The sequence below is a fragment of the Drosophila biarmipes genome, chromosome 2L, assembly GCF_025231255.1.
Source record: "Drosophila biarmipes strain raj3 chromosome 2L, RU_DBia_V1.1, whole genome shotgun sequence".
NCBI lineage: Eukaryota > Metazoa > Arthropoda > Insecta > Diptera > Drosophilidae > Drosophila > Drosophila biarmipes.
The window spans coordinates 14046995-14071950 of NC_066612.1; the positions used below are offsets into that span (position 1 = coordinate 14046995).

Below are 24956 nucleotides of genomic sequence, written 5' to 3' on the forward strand. Positions count from 1 at the left end.
TGCAGTCCGACACGCTTACAATTGTGTGAATAATCGCATGGCAGTCGGCGTGAGTGACTGAGGATTGTGGCCCTAATAAGCCCAGTTATTATTTGGCTAATTTGGGGCCTCTTTGGCATACTCGCAGGCCAAGTGGCTCGGCCAAAGCTCTAGAAAACAGACCGCAACAGAGTGCACAAGAGTCACAACAACCGAACATTAACACACGCCGAACAATTGGCCATAAATCAGCAGGCGGCAAATGCAAAGGGGGTCTGGGGAAGGGCCCTCCGGTACACTGGGCCAACTGCAGTTATTGTTGTCGTTATAATCAATGAATTACGTCGCATCGGTTGACCACAATTTATGGCGACTTCGAACATGAGAATCCGCACAGCCTCTGGTAAGGAAAACTGAGAGGCCGAAGTCGAAGCCGAAATGCAACTGCAGCAGCCAGCAGGCTGGAAAACCGGGGGAACGGGGGTCAATCGCAGGGCTTTGATGTTGCAACCGCAACGTGCCACGCCCCCTCTCTTTCTCCCCTCCCCTATCCACCTATACCACCCCCTAAGTCCGAGTATCTGACAGAATTGTATCTGCCGTCGTTGGGCGCAAACAGCTGCAGAGGACCGGCTGACTTGGCTCTGTTCCAAGTGGCCAAACATGGAAAACGACACATTTTGTGCAGAAAGTAAAAGTTGCAGTGCCTGCCGGGAAAAGCAAAGGCGAACTGCCGGTTAGCACTGGAAAATTCCACACCATGGAGAAGTCAACCGAGAATTGTGTTCCTAGAGGTCAACGGCGGTGTTCAAAAGGCAAATCCAGTTTGCCCATTGACGCACTTTAGTTCGGCTCGATTGGAAATTTACAATCCATCGACATATTCTTACGTTCTCTTTTGGATGATTATATAATTATATGCTGAATAAAAAAGATATGCTGAATAACGTAGAATTCTAATGGCGCTTTTGTCTGCCAATTAAAATACATGTTACTACAAGAAGGGGAGCCTTTTTTGGTTATTCGAAATATACATATATGCATTGCCTTTTAAATTAAAAAATGAACCAAAATAAATCATTGCTTTTTTAATGTTCGCCGACCGTTGACGTTCAGAATTTTGACTACTTTTAATGGGCTCTCTAAATAAAATCTAAAAAGGAAGAATTCTTGGGTGATTTTAAAACCAACTATCTTATGCAAATTAAATATGCGTTATCAAATTTAAAACCATCAGTTGTTTTATCAATATCGAACAACTTTTCAGTAAAAATTGGCACCAGAAGTGTCACCTTTTTGATAGTTGTCCGACGGGTCAATAAGGAATAAACTATTAAAGCAGCTCCTCGCAGATGCCGTTCTGTGGCAAAAATTGAACAAGCTTTTTTATGAGTTAAGCTTTGAAAACCTTAAGTGTTGGCATAACATTTTCAGCATTTGGAAAGCGGCTTTGTGGTGCGATCGCTAAATGTTTGTTTTAGTTTGATTGCCTTTGTAGAATCTGAAACAGACAATAGAAAATGCAAATGCCAGAGCAAGACAATGGGACCAGGATTAGTCAATCACGGTGCACGCATATCATTGTGGCTGTCAGGCGCTTGGAACGGGGTCCAACATCCAACAGGTTTCATTTTGCGCATTAACAAATAATTATGCTGGCAATTGCCAAATCACGGACTCAGCCCGGCCGATATGTAATCTGATTTTGTGCAAATGCAGCGGCAACTACTGGCGTCCCGTCCCCTGCAACGGCGACCCATAAAGATAAAGGCCTTTCACTTTTGCGGCGAAGGCGGAGTGCAGATCTCACGCATGGCACCCGATCCAGTCACTGTTCCAGTCACAGTCACAGATCCATTGGCAGTCCCCATCCCCGTCGGGGTTCCACGCCACAGGCGCCCCCACCCGGCGCCCCGATAATCGATTGCCAGTTGGCAACCTGAGATCCTAACTCCGCGGTTATGCAGCGCGGTTGCATCAGTGCATCGCCACCCCCAATCGCAGATATCTCTTCCGCCCTGCGAATCGAGACATTCGCCATCAAAGAAGCCGAGCTATGGCAACATTGTTGCTTCCGTTTTTGCAGGAAGTGCTGGGTGGAAACCAGAGACATCTGGAGATGCCAAGAAAACCAGAAATTGAGACATCATATTCCACCCCTCCTCAGATGATATGATTGTTTTTCTCTTATGATGCAAACACAATAGGGCCTCTCGCCTTAGCAATATTAACATTTAAAATATAAAACAAAATTTCCATTTAACTGTGTCTGGGTTAATAGTTGCCCATTTAAATGGCGTGCCTGATTTATAAATATGATATTAATAAGACAACTTTTATGTCCGAGTGGAATCAAAACAAAAGCTGGCGGAACTTGTATTTAGTAGACAGTGTCTCCTTAACAACATGTTATTGATTCTAGAAATCAGGTCCGCCCAAAACTTCTGACTTCTGGATCGTGTCAAACAAAAACATAACGATTTGATGGACATATGACCTTTTGAAGAGATCCACATCTTGAGAACAATATGCTGAGAAACCCGCAGATTGTTTACCCAAATCGGAGCATAAATAACCAAAAATTCTAGTACGTTCTCCGGGAATTTCCCAAGCTAAATTTAAATTCAAGATTTGGTTAATTTATTTAATTTCGGTTTTTATGACTCCAAATTGATTCCAAAGCTGATCAGATTTGCACCCGTATTTTACGAGCCACTTTCGAGTCGGCGGCCAAAGCCACCAACACAGCTGCAAGTGCGGGAGTATTGGTCGAGTGCCCCTGTGTTGGTAAGCGCTTCCGCTTGGAACTTTCCGTGCGCACTCACACCACCGCATGGGCCACCAACACAGGCACAGGCCAAGCCGAGCTCGGAGCTTTGGAGAGAGCACTGGGCCGGGAAAAGCTTTTGGAAACCGCTCAGCGACTTGGCTTATCGGCGGTTTCAGTTTCGTTTTGACACAAAAACTCTTTGGGGGTATAAAAGCGCGCCACTGACCACAGACAGCATCCAGTCAAAGGTTTGGAATCGCTAGTGATTCTACAATCCTTCCACAGTCCATTTCGCTGTTACTGAGTTGCTGTAAGTGGCGCCCAAGCCGAGTTCATTTTTGTTTGTCTCCCAAATGCGTGTAAAATAATAAGTGAAAATAAACCAAAGTTTAAGCTGTGACTAAAAAGTTAACACTGTGTTCAGACTTGTGCCTTGAATTTAACTCTCTTAAAAAATAATTGTAAAGTTCTTTTCATGCATTGTTGTTAACACCTTTTATTCGAGAAATCCATGTTGTTTTCCTCATAAATAATTCAACCCTTTTCTTTGTTTACTTACAGCCTTGGCAAGTCCCAACAGACTCCACAATGAAAGTATTCGTAAGTACAATAGTCGTAAAGAATTTAATTTGAAAACAACCGATCTATCAGAATGCGAGAAACCTAATGTGATCTATGTAAATGGCTGCGAGTGTGTGAAATAATGGGATTGTTAGTGCGGGAAATCTAGAAGACAGTCAAAGAATTGCCACTTAGAACAATGCCAATTTGAACCAATTTCCCATGTAGCAGCTTGGCTTTTTGCAATGCAAATATGACACATTGTTCAGTCATCCTCGGCTTAAACCACTTCCTCGATCAGAGCAATCCGTTCAATTGCCTGAACCGAGGCAACTTCAACTTGAACGACTTGGCTAATAAGCGTGCATTAACTGAACGATCGTAATTGGAGTGCCAGCCACGTCTAATAGCAGGCCGTAATCAACTGGGTTCATGTGCCCAATTAAAGCCAACTCCAAATGCACTCGCCGCGCCGCCGACTGTGCGTATGCGTAACGCGACGCCAGTTGTCGGAGGCGGTGGGCGGGAAGTGGGCGTGGCGCGGGCCAAGTCCGCTTTTGGGCGTAACTCTGCACCGCTTCATTTATGCGCGGCACGCACGAATTTCACTTGACCATTTGAATCGCAAAAGAGGGCGATGAGACAACGGACGTCAGACGACACAATGCGAATCGGGCGACATAGCGCCTTCGCTTTCTAATGCGATTACCTAATCGATCAAAGTGGGCAACGGGTCATAAAAGCCTGCCTGGCCGTTAGGTAATAAAAGTTGTACATTTCGGGACAGAATTGGTTCAACAAAGGGGGTCAAGTAAAGCTACGTTTCGGGATAATACACTCCTTCTATTAAGTATACACAGTTTCCCTCCTTAAGGACGATACAATCCTTTTACTAGCTTGTACTTTGTTTTAAATTCATTTTAATTTAGTAAATTAGGACGTAGGATAAAATTAGGGCATTAATAATGAGGAACCCATAGGGTGAAAAAAATCCCTGTTGCCTATAAATACCTGAAAAATAAACTTCCTCGTAATTCAAAAAGATAACTATTTTAAGATTTCAAGGACCATAGGTTACCATAGTCTTTCGCTATCCCAATCAGGAATGACGAACATTAATCTAAGTAAAACAAACCACAAGCCAATCTTAGGAAAGGAGCTAGTCTGCATAGGATCGAAGTCCTTACCTAGTCCTAACCAACGCTACCACCCATTCCCTTCCAGATCTGCTTAGCCGCTCTGCTGGTGGCCTCCGCCTGCGCCAGCAAAACCGAGGGTGAGAAGGTGCCGCTGGAGAAGAAGCTGGACAAGCGCGGCCTGCTCGACCTGGGCTACGGCTACGGCCACGCTGGCCTGGACACCGGCTACCTGGGACACGGCTCCCTCTCCGGCCACGGCTACGGCCTGACCGGACACTCGGCTCCCGCCGCCATCGCCGTGGGCCACAGTGGCCCCGCGATCGCCGTTGGACACACTGCCCCCGCCGTGGCTGTCCACCACGCCCCCGCCCCCTATGTGATCAGCAAGCAGGCCGATGTCCACAAGACCATCACCATCACTAAGGGAATCCCCGTGCCCGTCCATGTGGACCGCCCCTACCCCGTGGTGCACGAGAAGCGCGTGCCCGTCGAGGTTAAGGTGCCCGTGCCCCAGCCTTACGAGGTGATCCGCAAGGTGCCCGTGACCGTCAAGGAGTACGTCAAGGTGCCCGTGCCAGTGCCCCAGCCCTACGAGGTCATCCGCCACGAGAAGGTGCCCGTCCATGTGCCCGTCGACCGCCCCGTGCCCGTTGAGGTGCCCAGGCCCTACCCCGTCCCGGTGGCCAAGCCCTACCCCGTCTACGTGGAGAAGGCCGTGAACGTCCAGGTGCCCGTGCACGTGGACCGTCCCTACCCCGTCTACGTGAAGGTGCCCGTGGTGTCCCACTCCGTGGTGAAGCACGCCCCCACCGTCGCCGTCAGCAGCTATCCCGTCAGCGCCATCGGCCACAGCGCCATTGGACACGACGCCACCGTCTTCGCCGACCACCATGGTTACCACAAGTAAGCGGACGGACGCACCGGACCGGACCGGAAGCGGAAGCGGGCGATTCCATTGGAGCGAGCGGGAGCGGACTTTCTGGAAATGAGCCGAAGGAGAGATCTAGCAACATTTTCAACTACCACCTTCCCCACACCACTCCGCCTTCCTTTCCCAGCCGAGCGAAAAGAAAACTTACAACCTAAAACTTAATACACCCCGGGAAGTCCAACTTCCGCCCTGCCACTCTCTGTAGCTGTTAAGAACCCCAAGATGAACAAGCAATGCCTTTTGTAAATTATTTCCAATCCAGCCATCCAATGGAAGCCATTGTGCTGGCCAAAACTCCAGGTTTAGGATAAATCCAGCTAGCTGTTTGTAAATTTCGCCATTTATGGACTGTCTAGCTGGCCACGTTTATCAGTGAAAGGTTTCGGCGCACAATGAATCGAATGGATAACAACAGAAATATCTATGTGAACACCTATTAAGGACAAATAAAATAAAATGTATAAAATAACTACATTGGTCTTTGTCACTGGTCCGCTGCTGGAAATAGTTTACCATAGGGTCCTTTGTTGGTAAATGTCTTGTATATATGTTTTGTAAATAAAGAGTACGTCGTTGTTAATCTGCTGGCCCTTTTAATGGGGGGATATTCTGACATAAAGATTTTAAGACATCTATCCTTAAACATGAAGAGATCGTTTAAATTGACCTACTATACAATATTTCTACATCATAAAGGGAACAATTTAAAGTAAAAACATTTTGGTAATTAAAAAATAATAGACGAGCGAACTAGATTTTTGAAAAAAGTCATCATTCTGAATTGATTTTTTAGAATATGATTTTCGACTTCTGGTATTAACACTAGAAATTAAAAATAAAACAGGAAGATATCCATTTCATTCGCAGTTCTTTTAAGGATTAAAAATAAAAAATTATTTGTTGATCCCTTGATTTCACGGTGGTAAAGTGAATGGTAGTTACTATTCAACTTCTGACATAGAGCCGCTTAAGCCTTGATAAATCAATATTACTTAGTCGCAATAAAAACGGATATCTTGACGCCTTCCTGGTGCCCAACTCCGAAAATCCTCTCACCACGCCAGTCACCTCGGCTGACATGACCCAAATTGGCACTGCATTTGCATTGGGTCGGAAGGAAATGTCAGGTCGTGGCTGCCGCCAGCAGACGGGCTCATAGGCCAATCGATCACAGGCCAAGTGATGTAAAAAGCGAGATGAGCTGCGATCGGATTGAGACAAGACGTGCGCAAGGTCGACCGGAGAAGTCGGTAGCCAAGATGACGGGCACTTCGCCATTCCCACACATTTGCAAGTTGAGTTCGCTAAAAGTCGCTCGTAAATTTCGAGTAACATTTTGCCACATGCGTAGGACCGGCGGACGGCCAGAAGAGGAGCAGACACTTGGTATTTACTGTCGGCCTGCAGCTTTTTACGACAAGTGAACGAACTAAGCCGGGTTTTTCCTCATCAAATACCAAAATATCAACTTTCAAACTGCAAAAACTCCTGAGAGCATGTTCGCTTTTGATGAATTGAATCAATTAAGTTTAGGGCTGTTTAGCATTTGTTTACTTCAAAGGCAAACAAAAATAAAGCAAGAATCCGGTTCGGGCCATCTTACTTATTACCCCAACGAGGGCAATTAAAGCAGTTTTTCTAAGCGCGCTTACCATATATTAGAGATCAGCACATTTATTTTCGGGACGCTCCGATTTGGCGATAATGTGCGGGGCCAAAGCCCTCTGGGCCACTCTGGGCTCTGGCTCTGACGTGATCCCAAGGACGCTGCCCGCGCCAAGACGGAACTGAAACAACTTTCTAATACAAAGTCACCCGTTCTGTTAATTTCTGACTTAATTTCCCCCGACTTCGGTTTAGAAACAAAAGAGAGCCGATTCTTGTCTCCGGACTGGAGCAGAATCAGAACCAGTTCGCCGGCCAAGAATTCATTTGGCTTGGCCCGAAGGTCGGCGGCTTTGCGGCCAGCATGTGCACACATCCATTTTCGGGGGCGTGGCACTCCGGGGCACACCGCACTCGTAACTCCGCAGTGCAACCATGATTTGTTATGAATTACTTCTGCCCTCGACGACTGCTCTCGTGCTTGCCACTCGTAGGTGTTGTGCAAATGTGCATATCCCATTCTTACACTCACATCGCCTCGAACCTACATCAGTTGCGTTCTTGACTTGGTTTGTGTTTGGGGTTATGCAACGAGTGCAATTACAAAGCGGATCTCTCTATCAGGCTTAATTGTCGCCGGGCTTAGGGTCTAATTACATCAAATTATTTCAAGCAAGAATGCCCCAAGTGGACCGATACCACAAGTGCTGCATAGTAATTAAATACAAATATATTTTAATGGTTAATAATTGCATAGAGTGCAGAAAACCTTATGTAGGGGCACAGGCAGTCAAAGGTTTGAGCTGTTGCAATATTGGTATTTGGCATATCCTTCAAGTAACTTGAGAATTCTTATCAGCTTGAGAGAAAGAAGGAAACATAAATAATAAATATAAATAATAACTTTTTATTCTTGTTAAACAAACTAAATGTAATAGTAAGGGTAGTACACTAAACCAAAAGTCTACTTAATTTATTTTTTTTATATTTTAATGAGAGTACTTGAAGAATTCACATGTATCTTCCCATCTTCTGCTTCAAAAATTCAATTCAAATATTCAATTTGGAAATCAACTTATTTCCTCTTAAAGGTCGGTGATCAATATCAATAACCACATCCGCGATATCAGCGAAGCTCATAACTGGAGCACTGTCAACTCATGAATTATCGGTTCAGTATCCGCCCATAATCGACGTGGTCTCAAGCATCCGAAGGAATAGCCTGAGCTGCAGCACTTACGCAATGATAACCATTTCGGCCGAGAGACAAGCCAACAAATTGCGCCAACCGCCGGTGGCCAATTAAAAGCATATTTCTTGCTCCGGTCGGCGGGGAGATCGGTGGGAACGGCTTGATGATGGGGGAGGTACGCATATTGGCTGAAACTTAATTAATTGCCACAAAATGACGGAGACACAATCGCAACGGCGGACGACAAAAGATGGAAGGCTGAAAAACTGAGCTTGTCGCAATTCTCGGCTTTTGGCCGAGTCTGAGAAAAGGCCACCTAAAGACGTTCCACATATTGCCAAATGCGAAGCTTTTGCTCTAATGAACGACCATCCAGTCGGCGGCGTTTTGAAGGTCACCGCCAACTTGTCCATCGCCAAAATCCAAGCCGAATGCGTCTGCAACGTCAAACAGTTGTCGGCCGATTGCGAAATGAATTGGTTTAGTTTTAGTATTCGATTTTTCCTTTGGACAAAATGCATGTCTGTTTGCCAGCGGTTTGCACAGAAATCACGACAAAAACTTGCACCAGTTTCTCGAGCTCAAAACTCAAAACCCAAAACCGAAACCAAAAACCGAAACTCAAATTGCGAACGCAATCGGAGTCGCCGGTGCGCAAGTCAAGTGAAGCGAACGTCTTTGGCAATCTGGAAATCCCAGTGACTCCTCTCTGCCCAGTCGAATCCGAGCCCCCTCCAAAGACCCTCCCACAAGATCTCCCCGCTATCGTATGTGTCTCTTCTTGCCTGCCCTGCAATAGTGCTTGCCGCTTCATTTGGCCAGGCAGCGGGTAAATAAAATACTTGTTAAAGCCACAATGCAATTGACATGGTGCCTGATCGCATTTCAGCCAAATGCTAGGATTGTTGACCCCAAGGCGATGGGTTCAGGCCAAGAAAAAATATGGGATTGCTAGGAAAACACACAAAAAAAGGCGATCATCTGCAATCCACTCGTTAAGTCTTCTTACAATAGTTTGGGATTTTTCCCTGTAAAAATACATAACAAAGATCCCAGTTTCATTATTTTAAAAACCTGGAAAATAATCATCCTGGCAAATCTGTTTTTGTATCTTATTTATCCCTTAAAAGAAGTAGCTTCTGAAGGAATGAATAAATTATCTTATTCGCACTGGAGCTCCTTAGTTGACTTTCTGAACTGCCATCCACTCCATCCGTAGGCCAGATCCTATCTCGACGTCGACTTATGACTGGATCCCCGACTTGCGCTTACCCACCTGTCCTACTCATCTCCGCCCCATCTGATGGCGCAGTCAAATTGCAAACAATTAAGCGCACAAATGCTACCGCATCGCACTCGATCGCATTATGCAATGGCTATTTTTTGAATTATGGCAGTAAATTGTGGTCTGGCCCGGCCTAGTCTCGACCACGGGTGTGTTTCGCTTCTCTCTCGCACGAAATGTGCGCGAATCCTTTCACCTGCGTCCAGTCCGGCGAGCGAAACAAAAGACTCAGGCAACGAACTCGAGTGTACCGCGATTTATTCCCCAGTGTCGGCTTTCCATTTCCGTATTGAAAGTGTTTCTCTGGGGCTGGGGACACTCCTTGAGGTTCTCCGTCTCAGCGAACCAAGGCGAACTGTGTCAGAAGGGGGACAACGCCTTTTCGGGCCTATGCAACAGTCGAGTCCCAAATTGAATAGGAAAATCTCTTGGAAAACATCTTTCCCAAGAGCACTGGAGGCAGATTCCCAAATCTGGCTGGGGCACTGGGCCACCGCAGGAGTCCGGTCCAGACAAAGTGCCATGCGACTGGCTGCAGCTGCTCGAAAAAGCGATACTTCGGATAAGTTGCATAAGTTTTGTTTTTGCATTTGGGCGCTGTTGTTGCTGTGCTTGTGGCAGCGGATTTCGAGTCACCCAGTTAGTGTGTCACTGTGGCATTTGCAGCGAACTGGCTCCGTTTTCTGTCCATTCATTGTCTTCTGTGGGATGGCTGCTGTTGATATTAGTAATTTTTTATTTCACAAAGCCGAGTCGAGTCATGACATGTTGTTGCAGTCGAATCATTTGCCTAATTTTTCACTGATCCGTGTGGGCGTGGCAGGCGGGTACTTGGCTAAATGTCAATCGAGATTCGAGCTTTCGAAGCTGTCTGTTCGACTGGGTTAGTTAGGTGAGTTAGGTTCGGAAAACACCTTAACACGGCAGAACCATTTAATTGAATCATTAATCACACAGCCAAAGAAGAGCTACACCATATTGTAGGCAATGGACTGAAGCACACATTGGCCTTTATGTAATTACCATCTTTTGAGGTATTTCACTTCTGTTTTTTGGTGCTGACAGATGTGTGGCTTGGGAATTTCCATGCTCGCTGCATTAAACTATAAATTTGCATCACAGGGTGTTACAAACACTCTGGCGCCTTGCATAAAATGCAAAAACAAAAGTCGAGCGAACGACATAATTCCCAGGCCCAGGCAACTATTGTATTTGGCTTCGCCTTTTCAAAGTTCTCTTTTTCTGATCTTATTGTTTGTAAACTTTTTGCACTAATTGCTGCGGAGTTTTTGTACGAACGAACAATGGCCAGAGTTCAACATGATTTATTTATTTTTATTGCCAAACACAAGTTCGCCTCAAACATGGTATCAAGAATGTCAATGAAGTCGACAGGCGATGCAAACAACCGCAAGAATGACTTTCAAGACATCTGGAACGATTCTCAGGATCTGTGATAAACACACTTAATATTCCCTCTAAATTGAATGGTAAATTGGGAACATAACTAGAAATATCACTTTAATATTTAAACAAACGCTGCCGCTCTTGAACATTAAATACCTGTATTCGCTATCTAGATTCCTAATTATCTTCCACAGTCACTCACGACACAGCGCAACTAATATCTTTATTTGCATTATTTACGATTTTTGGGCAGCCAAACTGGCTGCTGGAGGTGTCTGTGTGGGCGTTCCAGAGGGCGTGCCAGCCAGTTCTTCACTGGATTTGGCCGCCAAGATCTTGGGGGATCGGAGACCGGGGTTCTCTGGGCGGCTCTGGGGTCTGGTTCCGTGTGCACTTTGGGTTCGACGGCGATCGAAGGCGGTGCTGCGGTACTGTCTTGGTCTGATAATTCAAGGTTCGCAGCGGGGCCGGGCCCCTAGCCGCATTTGGCCAATTACACGGAAAATGTCAAATCGAAAACTGCGCTTGGTCTTGGTTTCCCTGCAAGCCATTGTTGCGCCGACCTGGAGTTTTCCCAAAAATATTACAGCACGAGATTTAAGTGCGAACCGCCGCCAGTCAGAGGTCATTATTTCTGTTCATTTTGAGGGTGTTGAGGTCAAAACGGTGGCAAAGACGGTGGCGAAAAATAGTGTCCATCAGCAAGCGAATCAAAAATTTGTTTTCGGCTCTCTTATGACCTTTTTGCGGGCAATTATCAGGGAAAAAACACAAAAAGAAGCACTAAAATTTGCCCCATGTAAACTGTTTTTTTTTATTTCTAGACAATTTTCTTTGCTAACCAAACGTGCAGACCAAAGATAAACAAAAACGAAACAAAATTAAATGTCGAAGGTTTTGCACGATTGTCTTCGACCCGAAGTGGCTACAAGTCTCTGTTTTTCTGGCCATTTCAATTGACAAATGTTATTTGCCCGAGCTCAGGCCCAAGCCGAACTGCGGCTGAAATCCAAAAGACCTTAGATCCAGCACGATGTCGTTTACGGCCGTCCAAAGAAAATCTTTTGCCACTTCATTCGCATTCCAATTCGAATTTCCATGATTTGGGTCAAATTATGTCGCTCGGCGTCTCTTTAATTATGATAGCTTTCTGGCCGAAAAAAGACCCTGACTTGTAACACTCAGTTGATGAAAAAAAAGAGTGCTCAATTAAATAAAGCACTTACTTTTTCAGTGCTCGCTGGCATTACCTTCGCAGCTTCCTTTCGGAACTCGTGATTATGACAAATTAACCAGGCTAAAGCTAAAACCTGATGATGAGCAGGGGGAAAGAAGCGGATGACAATGAGTTTTGATTGGCATCGGCTTCCTTGTGCTAATCAACCGATCAAACTGCTCCAACTTGGTCGCATTTAACTAAAGAACTCGCTGAACATTCCCAAACGTACAGTTTCTATATGCAATAAGTTTGAATTTCAATCTGGCTAGTTTCGCAGCCTTGCACTCTAGACAATTTAGAAATCAACTCGAACGCAATTAGCTGACTGCGGCACAAAAAGTGGTTCCACACTTTTGATTGGCCAAAAAGCAAGGCAAATTTAATCAGTCTGCGGCATATTTGCACGGCTCAGACATCGAAACATGTTCGGCATTCGATTGACAAATGCGTGGCATCTCAAAACTGGAGCAAACGCAGTGAGAGATTGCTCGAGGATTCGACTTCAAGAGGGTGCAAAAAGTGGCCAACAAATGGCAAATGACAAATGTTAAGCAGCGTCTAATAAATCGAACGCGCTCGAATGAAGTTCATGAGTGCTTCTGCCCTATAATAAATGGCTGTCTTTTGTGTTTGGATTGTTAATTGCCGTCTATATATAATGTTTTATGCCATTTAGCAAACTTCTTGATTTTGGGTTTTTTGCCTTTGGCCATCGAAAGCTGAAAGCCGAATAAAGCTTAAGCAAATTTGAATGGCTTTTTTTCACTTTGTATGTGGTATAATTTATTGCCTGCTAACACGAAAGGTGTTTGCAGTCTTAGATCTAAATCATTTTTAATGGCACAATTGGCTTGCTGAGTAGAACATTAACGGGCAGCATCGCTGACTGAGACTTTATAAACAAATCTGTTCTTAAGATGTTTATTCTTGGGGTTATATAATCTTTACTGTTTAACAAAAACCCCCAAAAAATCCATAAATTGCGGTCTGACTCGTCAGGAATATAGGTAGAGTCTTAAAGAGGATGACTAGTTAATGCTTGATATTTTTGTAAATGCTCTACCAAACTAAGTAAAACATATACGAAGAGTATGAATATGAAAAACCAGTTTTTAATGCTATTCGTTAGCGACAAATTAAAACAAACATCTGTGAATTCAGTAGGTTTTTATTTATAAAAAAAAATCTTATTATAATTTTCCACATTAGTCTTACGTGTTCTTTGCTAAGAGCATCTAAAATTCATAGTGTTCGCCTTAATTTCAATAATTTCTTCTCGATAATGAGCTAAGCTCTGACGTCACTTTCGCATTAATTAATTATATTAGTTAGAGTGGCGGCCGGTGAACGCGAAATGTCAAACAACAAATTTAATAATAAAAGACCGTCCTCTTCGACAGGCTCGGATAATCATATGCAAATGAATTATAGAACTGTGAATTGAAGACAGAAAATAGCATTACCTTGCATAAATGAACGGAAATTGAATATTCAATTTTTCATAATGAATTTCTCAGAGTTATCATATGGCTTTTGTGAAAATCATTTACTTTCTAATTTATTTTGTGCCTTCCATATGGATTTTCGGTTCGGTTTTATTGATCATTTAGTGATATTCTCGATCCATTATTGGATTTCGGCCATTTTAGGAGAGCCACACTTTGTAAAATCTTGCATAGATAATTATAAAATGGAAAGGGGAAAAATATATAATAAATACAAAGGAAAACAGCAATTAAAATGAGATAAGAAAATGATAAAATCGTAACAAAATAATTGAAAAATATATATTTTTTTTATCTTATTGTACAGTTTGTATTTTATTTAAATTAAGAAAATGGTTACTAAACACACCAAATGTTACAATTAAAATAGGAAGCCCAAAATACCCGATTATACCGAAAGTACTAGGTATTAAAGCTAAGATCTTCGATCTGTCTCTGTCTGTTTATTCAAATGTTGGCGAATCAACAACAAAATGAAAGTGATCTAGAAAAACCATAAAAATCTCAAACTCAGGCCAAAACCCGATGCATAAACTTGAACTTGAGCTCGGCTGGGCTCTTTTGTTGCCGTTGATTTCGTGTTTGTTTTGCATAATTTCAGTGAAGCGCTTAAGTCATCCGCTATACTGCAGTCCGATGATTCTGCGGCTGAGACTATAGCCTCTCATTAGTCAAAGAAACAAAAAAGAACTGGCCACAAAAGAAGCGCCACACGGACAAGGCCCAACGACCACCGCCTCCCGCTGCTCCCGCCATTTATGTGGTTCAACTTTGACTCCGACTTTGCAACCGATTGTGATGCTGATGATCGCTGTGATCACGGTGATCATGGCGATGATGGCGATGATGGCTGGCGACCTTCGCCTTCAACTGCACATTACAAAGCCTAATACGCTCGGCTGCCATTATGCGCGGGCATTATGTCCACAATTAATTTAATGCACATAAATCCAACATGATTTGGTCCGTATTTGTTCTCCGCTGAGCGCGTTTGCGGTCCACTCATTGTTCACACGTTCCATTTACATGGCCAATGGCGAGTATTTCCTCTGCAGCACCAAAATGTCAAATTACCCACACCGCCGCAGCATTCAATCAATGCACCCATATCGAGGCTCGAGCGCTGCTAGTCCAAAAAAGTTACAAAAAGCGAGAAACGAAGCAAACAAGAATACTGAGCCCAACACAAATCAGAGATCAAAAGTTCAGTCACGAAGCCACACAGAATGAAGCAGACTCTGCGGCGCATGTTTTTCACAGCCAACCAATTTACATTCAATGTGCAACTGCAACTGCAACTGCAGCAGCCCACTGCAGTTGCAACCTGAAATTTTCGGAAACGTGTGGCTAATGCGAATTTGACTTATGGCTCTGGAACATTTGGCCGCTGTGTCTAATTTGATTATGTGACTGAGGTGCTCGCGGTAAGTTATTAATGGCTAAAGGCGTTGCAATGCGGAAAAGAGTGACGAAAATAAAATTTGTGCTACTCGAAAAACTATTTTAAAATAGGATGCCATAATAAATATATATTCTAATAAATTTAAGAGTGAACACTAAATAAAGACTGGCTTCTAGAAAGCAGAAGGGTACTATGATATCTTTTTATTATTGTCATTTTAAGTAAAGTTAAGTTAGGCCTCTGTTACCCATGAAACTAATTTAATTCATGAAAATATCATCTATTAATGTTTCTTTTTACATTAGTTGCATCTTTAACTCGACAATAAACATGATTGCTAATAATTTATTTTAACTTCATTGATTTCACATGTTAAATATGCAATTTATTTAATTAATTTACAATTGAAAACCTTTTTTTTGCTAAAAATATCCTATTTACATTGTTTTTTTAATTTACAGTTTTAACATTTATAACGAAACCAAAACAAGCAAAAGTTTAGATTCTTAAAACATCCGATTTAAATTTTAAAGATTTCCCATTTGCAAAAAATCTTTTTTCATGAACTAAAAAAATTGGAAAATTCACACTTCCTGACCAGACAAATATTACTTTTGAGAACTTTTTTAGTAACTCCGACTAAATAGATAGGAAATTAATTTAAATTAAGGTAGGTAGAAAAAACGATCCTATTCACTGAGCTGTGTCCTAAGTACTTAGTATCTGCACACTGCCAGCGGATCGCAAAGATTGTCATAGTTCGAGCTGCAGTGCTCACAGATACGCACGCACACGAGCTCAAATCACACGGACGACACGGACACTGTCCGTGTGAGGCACCCTCGCGAAAAAGCTCGCCGCTGACGCATTTCCTTTGGGCCAAGCCGCGACACGGCTCACACGGACAGTTGGCCAAGAGAGCGAGACAGTGGGGCTGGCCAAGAGCGAGCTTTTGTTTTTTGCCCGGCTGCTGCGATCTCGGCGCGCGGCGACTGCGCAGCCGCGGCTGAAGACAATCCCGCCACAGCATCGGCCATATAAAAGCTCGCTGCGTTTGTGCGAAATTATTCAGTTAACTGTTGCGGGTTGGTTGAGACATACAAGCCCATCTTGATCGCAAAGTGTTGAGGAGCTATCCTAGTGCAAAATGAAATCCATGGTATGTTCGGTCCAAGCTCAGTGTGTTCTCCTTCAAAGTGTTGCTTAGAGTAATTGTGCTCGAAGAACTCGAATTCAGTTAAAGTGGTCTATACAAAATCCATTAATGGAATAACGTAGACAAGTCGGTGTGGCAATCAAAAGAATTATAAAAACAAGTTACGCTTGATTTAAACTAATAACTTGAACCTAAAGATTAAATGGATATTCTAAACTACTCGGCAGGACTAGTTGATTTATAAACTTTAAGTAGTTAAGAGTATTATTTTTTAATTTAGGGAAAAGGATAAACTAGGCAGTAAGCAAAATGTGGTTTTCAAAAGGTTTAGGTGTCAAAATGGCAACATTGTTTAAAAAAATTATAAATCTGCAATATAAAACCAGACATATTTCCAAAACTAAATCCACCCACTAAAGATTTAAAAAATAATTAGATCGAATTTTAAATAAAAGATTCCGATTGTAGTTTTTGCCCTTTGTCTGTTGCAAAATGTCGTTTACCTGAAGCATTGCGAAAATTTCAATCCTCATTACGTATACGCCGCATGCCCAGTATGCTAGGGGGCCTAGGCCACCGTTGAACTTGGCTGGTTGCCCAGCCAACTTTCCAGCCATTGCATAATTGTCATATTCCAAATTATGGAGTGGCCAGGGCGGCGGCGCAGGAGGAGCCGGAAGCGGCTGCAGTTGCATAACCCGCCGACCCAATTGGGGCTTCGATCGATTTTAACGCACTTGCTATGCCATTGCCATTGCAGCTCATTTTCGGCCTTGTGGCGATGTGCGTGCTGGTGGCCAGCGCCAGCGAGGAGGCGCCCAAGAAGCCCGTGGAGGCCGCCGAGCCCGCCGAGAAGAAGCAGGAGAAGCGCGGCATTGGCCACGGCCTGGGCTACGGCTACGGACCGTCGGCGGGAGGCGCCATCCTGGGATCGGGCATCGGAGTCGGAGTCGGAGTGCCAGTGGCCCCCGCTGTCGCTGAGCTGCCCACCCAGGTGCACACCAACACCGTGGTGAGGACCGTGCAGGTGCCCTACCAGGTGGAGCGCCACGTCCCCTACCCCGTCGAGAAGACCGTCACCTACCCCGTCAAGGTGCCCGTGCCCCAGCCCTACCCCGTCGAGAAGATCGTTCATGTGCCCGTGAAGGAGATCGTGAAGGTGCCCGTCGAGGTGCCCCAGCCCTACCCCGTCGAGAAGGTCATCCGTGTGCCCGTGAAGATCCCCGTCGACCGTCCCTACACCGTGCACGTGGACAAGCCATACCCGGTGCCCGTGGAGAAGCCCGTGCCATACACCGTTGAGAAGCGCGTCATCCACAAGGTGCCCGTCCATGTGGAGCGCCCAGTGCCCTACAAGGTGGCCGTTCCCGTGCCCGTCCATGTCGAGAGCCACGTGAAGCCCGCCGTGGCCGTCACCCACACCGTCGCCGCCGCCCCGGCCATCATTAGCCACGGAATCTCCGGCCACGGCATCTCCTCGTACGGCGGCTCCGGACACGGAATCTCCTCGTACGGCAGCTCCGGACACGGTGGCTACCTCCACAAAAAGTAGATGAAATCGCTTTGCTGTCGAGGGCCGAAAGAGATGTGAAATCGGGTGAAGGCGAGCGAACCAACAAGTCGAAAGTATCCAAAAGACATTAAGAACCAAGCACCCCCGCCCACTTTCCCGCGCCCAGCAACCGCCAACGTACGACTTACAAATTTAGTTTTAGTTTGTGATACCAACCGAAATTCTAGGAGGTTTCGAAGCAGGAGAAAATCACCCATCTGACGCAATCCACTCTAGAAAGCTTGCCAAAACCCATCTGGGGCGTTCAGAAAGTGCCTGTCTCCTGGACTTCCGATTCCATCGAGTGTACAGTTCTTTTGTAGACAATCACAGAGAAATAACTGCTGACGAGTTGCTCCTTCGACTTTTTCATGTAAATTTCTTTTCTATGAAATGTTTGTACATATTTAAATAATGTAAATAAAAAGAAAATAAAAAAAAAACACAAGTTTTTATTGCACTTGGAGGGAAATCATAATGTAAAAGGTAAGTATAAGGTGTGTGCATTAAAACAACACTATAAATGATATAAATTAAATAAACTTAATAGTCAGACAAAAATTTTAATGTGCGACCAAAGTAATTTTCAAAAAAATGTAATTCTATTGATGGAAAAGGAGTAAATTGCAAAAATGAGGATGCAAAGTAACTATTTAAAAAGTCAAATTAACACTTCGAAGGGTTTTTCGCATTTATATATTACAGTACTCAAACTGGATATTACTTTTTTGTGCGCAAACAGTATTTTTGATCAATAAAAATTATTTCACATCATAATAGTGAAACTAACTTTTTATAGTAAAGCTTTTGTTTAACTAAATCAGAAAAAAAAAAAAAATACAAAATAAATTACTAGGCTTTTATTATAAGCTGTTTTATTTGTAATCTCGAAAATGTGCTACAAAATCTATGTTATATGTCTTAAAGCTTTTTATAAACCGCTGCTTTGTTATCATGTTCGTTTTTTTGTATTGTATTCATTACAATTGTATTCATTACAGGTAAGAAGTAATTACACAAAAAAAGGGACAATGAATTTAAAAAGTTTAGAATTCTTAGATTGAACTCCAAGAGGAAAAAGTCGAACGTTTTTGTTGCCCTGGCTACATAGAATCCGACGACGGAAAATGTATAGAATTGAAGACATTCCCGGATAAATATTACGTATATTTAATTGTCCGGTAACAGCTAAATTAATTGTTATAAGTTTATATGTTACGGTCCATATTTGGGAAAACCGCGAGCGAACATATTATTTAAAAGACAGTGGACCAATGCACGTCAGAACTCAAGTTTAAAAATTAATAAGAATGTATAAATAAACTAAGCTTAATTGAAATTACTCACTTAATCGCGAATGAACATACAACATAGATTTTTAACCTTACTAAATATGACTTTATTTTACGAATATTCAGTGATAACATTTAATAGGGAACGCTTCAAACCAACAAAACAAACAAACAATCGAAGAAGAGTTTTTATTGTATTTAAAAAAGCACTGTGTCTCCTAATTCAATTAACTTTAGAAATTTACCAAACTTAGATAGCAAGTTAAAATCAATGGTTAAATGGTACACATTAAAATAACCATTTTATTTTAGCTGGAACAAGTAATAATACAATCCAAAAATAATATCTATGTCACTTAGAGATATTTTGACACATGACTAATTTAAAGAACATCGTCGGGCATTGAGCTTGATAAAGCTAGAAAAAAATTGTGATGACTCATGACTTATATGAAATTTAATAAATCAGAATTACGAATTTTCACCTTACTATTTAGGATTAAAATTATAAAAGGAAATTTTGGCTAATGAGATTAATGAGAAAACGCGTCATTCTACATTTATACTACGCTCCAAAAATCATGTTCATATGGGTCCCTAGTCACAATGGGATAAGAGGAAATGAATGCGTTAAATATAAAACTTATTCTCTTTCCATTCACATAGAAATACTTGTTGTTAAGTATTTATTCCTCCCTGTACCCTGGGCCTCTATTTTTCGGCCACACCGTACAATGAATAAATAATGGGAAAAATAGATTCTATAATATTACATGATCATTTACAAAAATGCTACTAATATCAAACCAAGAACTAATGTACTCTATTATTGTCGATCTGATCAAAGTTTTTATCTTTACCACACTCACTCAATAATTATTCATAAATATTCATGTATTCATTCTTCAGTAATTACAATTTATTTATGTTTCGTTCTACTAAATAGAGTTTGTTTTTGAGAGATTTTAGTCAGAAGTATGTAACGCAGTGATGGACAACTCGGTTTCTGCGCTCTTTCGATTTTAAGGACTGGATAAATAATTGAAAAATAATATTTTATTTTCTCGATAAAAAGAATTGTATTAGATACACATTTGGTGAAAACACAGTTGCTTTAAAACTGTACTTTTAAGTATACCCTACATGTATGCAACATTTATTTGATTCAAATAACAAAGCTTTTTGTCAATGGCTTGCAAATTACCAACTATATCTTGGGACTCACAAATTTACAAAATACTACTTACAATGGCTGCAAAAGATAAAATAAGTAAGCTTTAATTTAATTTGAAGAACAAAGGTTTGTTTAATTGGATTTAGTTTGTATTTTCCTTAGCAAAATATAAAAAAAATGGAGGTTCGTCCGAGTAGTAACGAAACTCAACTTACAATTTCTTCTTCTTCATAAAATATTTCATAAATTTGCCAATTTACTTTTCAGTCTTTTTTTAATGTTTATTTACTTGGCTAGAGGTACCCTTTTCCTCATAATTTGGAAATGGCATCCGCCCAAAGCAAATATTTAAAAGGTCTGGCAAAATGATCCCGGTATAAAGCTCTGTTTAAGCTGGACTTTGCTTAATCTTCTGCAAAGCTTCACTATCGTATATGCCCAGTGGTGTTGCAATAATAATTTTGAAAGGGGTTGTCTAAAAAATGTATTAAAAAAAAATCCGTTAATTTATTGTGAAATTAAATTTACAATTAAAAAACAATTTTCGGAAACATATGACCCTTTTAAATAAAAACTGTGACGCCCATGACAGTTCTCCAAAACAGAATAAAATGGTATCCCTTAAATGGTTTCACAGTTGCTTTTTATTCCTTTCCCAGTGCACAACGACATTGCCAAAATGACTAAGATTTTAGTAATTACTGTACTGAGCCTATTAATGTGTAAAAAAATTAGTTGCGATGAGGATCCTCATTTATGTAAACAACAAGTGCCTGTTAACCACACGGAGATAATAGCTAAGCCTATGGAGGAATATGGAAACTTTGCGAAGTATTTCACAAACTTAGGAATAGCAGCAGGAAATAAAACTGTGGTAAGCTGTCAGCTTTGTATACAGTTTATGCGGAATTTACAAAAGAAAACGCTCTTAGACCAAAACCACAATAGAACTTAAATTTCTTTGCTGTCCTGGCTACGAGAAGTCTGCCGAAGGACTCTGTGTTCTCCACCCAACCACAACTTCGACCACAACATCGACAACAGAAGCAAACGATTTTACGGAATCAACTGAATTATCCCAGATGGATTCTAGATCTAGTTCTATACAGAAAGAAAGTAGTACGCCCAAATCACTTATTTTTGGTTCAATTTTAGCAGTTTTTATTGTGATAATTGTCACAGCGCTTGTGATTACTTGGCAAATTCGGAAGCGCAGAAGTGTGACAGATAACGAAAGTCGTCAAGTAAAATTTGATGCTGAAATGCAAAGAGCTCTGCTATAAAACTTGTAAAATTGTCATTGAAACAAACTTGTGTTATCTGTCTACATTCACAGAAATCACTTTTTTCCGAAAGCTAAAATTAAGAATAAGGAAAGCCAAGTCATGTGAAGCACCGTTCTTATCAGTTTGAATAAAGTGAAAACGCGATAAATATGAATTTCACAATAGTCGGCAATAGCAAAAAAAAACAAAGTTTATTTTTCATATAAGTTATACTTAAGGGATGATAAAACACAAAGCCTTTGTTCATAAGCAAAATGGCCTGCGGACGCAATCAAAATACATTTATTCTGAGCTTTGGACTAGTTCTATGACTTGATTTGTTTGCTTAAAAATTTTAATCCAAATCCTTTTTGTTAGAAATATTTGTTCAATATTTTTAGAGAAACCATTTTTTTAATTTCCGGTGCGCAATTTAAAACTAAAATGAAAAAAAAACATTCGAATAATACAATCAAAATTTAGGAAAAGCTAATAATAAATGTTGCATAATCATATAACGCCCATAGCGCCACAGTCTATTAAAGACTCTATCTTAGTGTATGTGGAAATAGATTTCCTTGATCAATAACTATTTAAATTCTATTAATTATACCAATCAGTATATTATTAAAATAAAAACTAATTTAATAGTTTAACAAGGCCTTTCAAGGTACTAGTAGTACCTACGTCACGCTAAGTGACGCCGTCCGCTGGCTGCGAATACCCTGTATTTTTATACACTTGCAGAGGGTATAATAATTTCAGTCAGAAGTTTGCAACGCAGTGAAGTATATAAAGTATATATATTCTTGATCAGCGTCACTAGACGAGTCGATCTAGCCATGTCCGTCTGTCCGTCTGTCTGTCCGTTTCTACGCAAACTAGTCTCTCGGTTTTGAAGCTATCGCGCTGAAACTTTCCCCAAAGTCTTCTTTCTATTGCAGGTAGTATATAAGTGGGAACCAGCCGGATCGGACAGCTATATCTTATAGCTCCCATAGGAACTATCGGGGAAAAAATTAAACAAAAATTATTTCTTCGGTGTTTTTTAGTATATAACCTTCTAAGCTTGGAAATAACATTTTTTATTTAGTTCTGAATTCCGAATTAAATTATAGCTGCCATATGAACAATCGGAAAATTAGTTGTAAAATAATATGAGAAAATTTTATCTTCGGTGTTTTTTAACATATCCTTAATGGCTTGCAAATAAAATTTTTAAATTATTTCTGAATTTCGAATTTTATCAAAATCGGAAGACTATATCATATAGCTGTCATAGGAACAATCGGGAAATAAGTAGGAAAATAATATGAAAAAAGTATTTACTAAAGTTGTTTATTTCTATAACTGCAAGGGTATACAAAATTCGGCTTGCCGAAGTAAACTTCTTTTCTTATTATTATAGATGTCAAAAAACTAATCGCTGTTTCTATATTATAGTTTATATAGTATAAATAGTGTTTATAGTGTATATTGTACGGGGTATCTTGTGCTCGAAGGAGCAGTACAATAGCCTGAGAGTTAGGCCGCTTGTTTACCTCCACCTCCCTTTTGCTCCCTTTAGCGTTCTTTCTTGTTTTTGTTTTAAAACTGGGTAACGGGTATCTGATAGTCGATTCACTGTACTGTAGCATTCTTTCCTGTTATTATTTTTGCTTTAGATAGTTATTAAGATTTAAGTGCATGAATATTGTATGACACTCTTCTTCCTTAGTTCGAGTGTACTCGCCCTCGGCATCTATGGAACAACTTCACTCTCACTCCACCTGACTTCTCACATAATCTCTGCAGCACTTAGGCGAAAAAATAGGAGGAAATTTTGCGAAAATGAAACTAAAAGTGGACTCGCGAAAAGTGATGCAACAATTAAGGCACGTGAGTTAGGCGAGTGCTGGGAACGGCAAAGCAGCCGCATTTATCGGCGCAATCAACTGCAATGACAGGCAGTCCAGAAAGAGCCGATACGCGATTCAAGTTCGCTGCCTGAGTCTTTCGTTTTGGGAGAACCTGTTGCCGCTGCCGCTGCCGCTGCCCGGACTGACCAACGCCAGCAACATTGATCTTGTCCTAACCCGAGCCACTGAGCCGTGGATCGTGCTGGCCCGACTGTGCCAGGTGTGTGTGCCAATGGAGAATGGCTCGACCCAAAAAGCAAAACGCGAAGTGAATGCAACAACAACAGCAATAATGAGCAATGCAGACGCAATCAATTAGCGATATGCTGATGACGTAGACCTGGCTGATATTGTTGTGGCTTTTACTCTGTGCGCGGCTGCCACATGCGGCGGTTGCGTCATGGCGCCATGCAAACCGTCTAGCGGTAATTGACTTGCAATTTCTTTTGCGCGCAACTTTTCGGTTGCAAAGAAATTTTCCAAGCCCAAATGTGTTGCCACATTTCAACAATCCGACAGCGCCAAATGAGCGACAGCCAAAAGCGACGAAGACCTGGGGAAAAATTGTCTGGGTAATTTTTGGCATTTATCATAGAGCAGATCTTAACCGTCTTGCAAATGGGCCACTAGGTTTTCAGCAAGTGTAGACAAAAGTGTCGAAACAATTCTGCTGAGTTGAATGGCTTATTATGTGTAAATATTTTGTATAAATATATTTTATTTATTTGTATACATTTTATTGTTAGTTTCTTGATTGGTTTTTTAGTTTGCATTTTATATGCGTACTCTTTTTACTTTCTCTGTGCACTAATTTTCTTGTTCGGAAGTCGTTTTGCTCCATCAAGTTTTTACTGCGTTTTGGCATGCTTTTGAATAAATATAGGAAAACCATAATAAATTTGATTTATGTACTTGTACATATTTGTCTTTCTCTTCATTAAAGTGAGCCAATTACTTGAAGTTCTATCTTTGGTTCCTTTTGTTATATTTTATTAACCATTTTAAACTCTGTTTCGTATTTAATGCGGCTAAGATGATTGCTAAACACACGTATTTTGGTTTTGTTGCTCTTGTTTTGTTAATTACAGTCATTTAAGTGCTGCCTAATTACGCTCCGCTCTATATTTTTAGACTGGCCGAGGTGGGGTAGAGAAGTTTGCCAGTTTGTAAGCAAGTTAGCTAGTGACTGGCAAGTTTCCTTTCGCTGGACATGTTAATATGCAAGGAAATACATTTTAAATTCAGTACTCCAAACCGCTGAAGCTCCTCTCGCTGGCCCATCCACACTCACACTGCACAACAACTTTGGCTTCGCCTCAGTGCGGCTCAGAAGCCGGCAAGCCAAGAGCTGCAAAGGCAGATTTAACAAATGTAAGGCGAAAATGCCGACAAGAAACGGACCAGCCCGAGTCCGAATGTGCTTTACCCGATACCCTGGGCTGCATTTACGCAATTTATACCAACAACAACGGCTTATTTGGTTGCCAACTTTGCTCGGACTTGAGGTGTTGTTGTAATTATGGCCACAAAAACAAAGGCGAATTGTGGCCAAAACTGAAATCGAAATTAAAGTCTTTACTTCAAATGGTTTCTGCTGAAGTAGTAACGACAGGCGTCGGATTTT

General features: G+C 41.7%; 3 protein-coding genes across 3 annotated transcripts in view; 2 read left to right on the plus strand and 1 right to left on the minus strand.

The window, feature by feature from the left end:
* Positions 1-24956, minus strand: part of LOC108033797 (angiotensin-converting enzyme) — a 44322-nt gene that overhangs the window by 5196 nt on the left and 14170 nt on the right. The window lies entirely within an intron of this gene.
* LOC108033800 (zinc finger protein 512B) lies at positions 2934-5960 on the plus strand. The gene is made up of 3 exons (XM_017108409.3): positions 2934-3059; positions 3311-3349; positions 4535-5960. Exons 2-3 carry the CDS (start codon positions 3338-3340, stop codon positions 5354-5356), a joined length of 834 nt encoding a protein of 277 aa, XP_016963898.1. The 5' UTR covers positions 2934-3059; positions 3311-3337; the 3' UTR covers positions 5357-5960.
* LOC108033801 (MAGE-like protein 2) lies at positions 16061-18136 on the plus strand. The gene is made up of 2 exons (XM_017108411.3): positions 16061-16154; positions 16912-18136. The coding sequence occupies exons 1-2, from the start codon at positions 16143-16145 to the stop codon at positions 17701-17703; spliced, it is 804 nt and encodes a 267-aa protein (XP_016963900.1). The 5' UTR covers positions 16061-16142; the 3' UTR covers positions 17704-18136.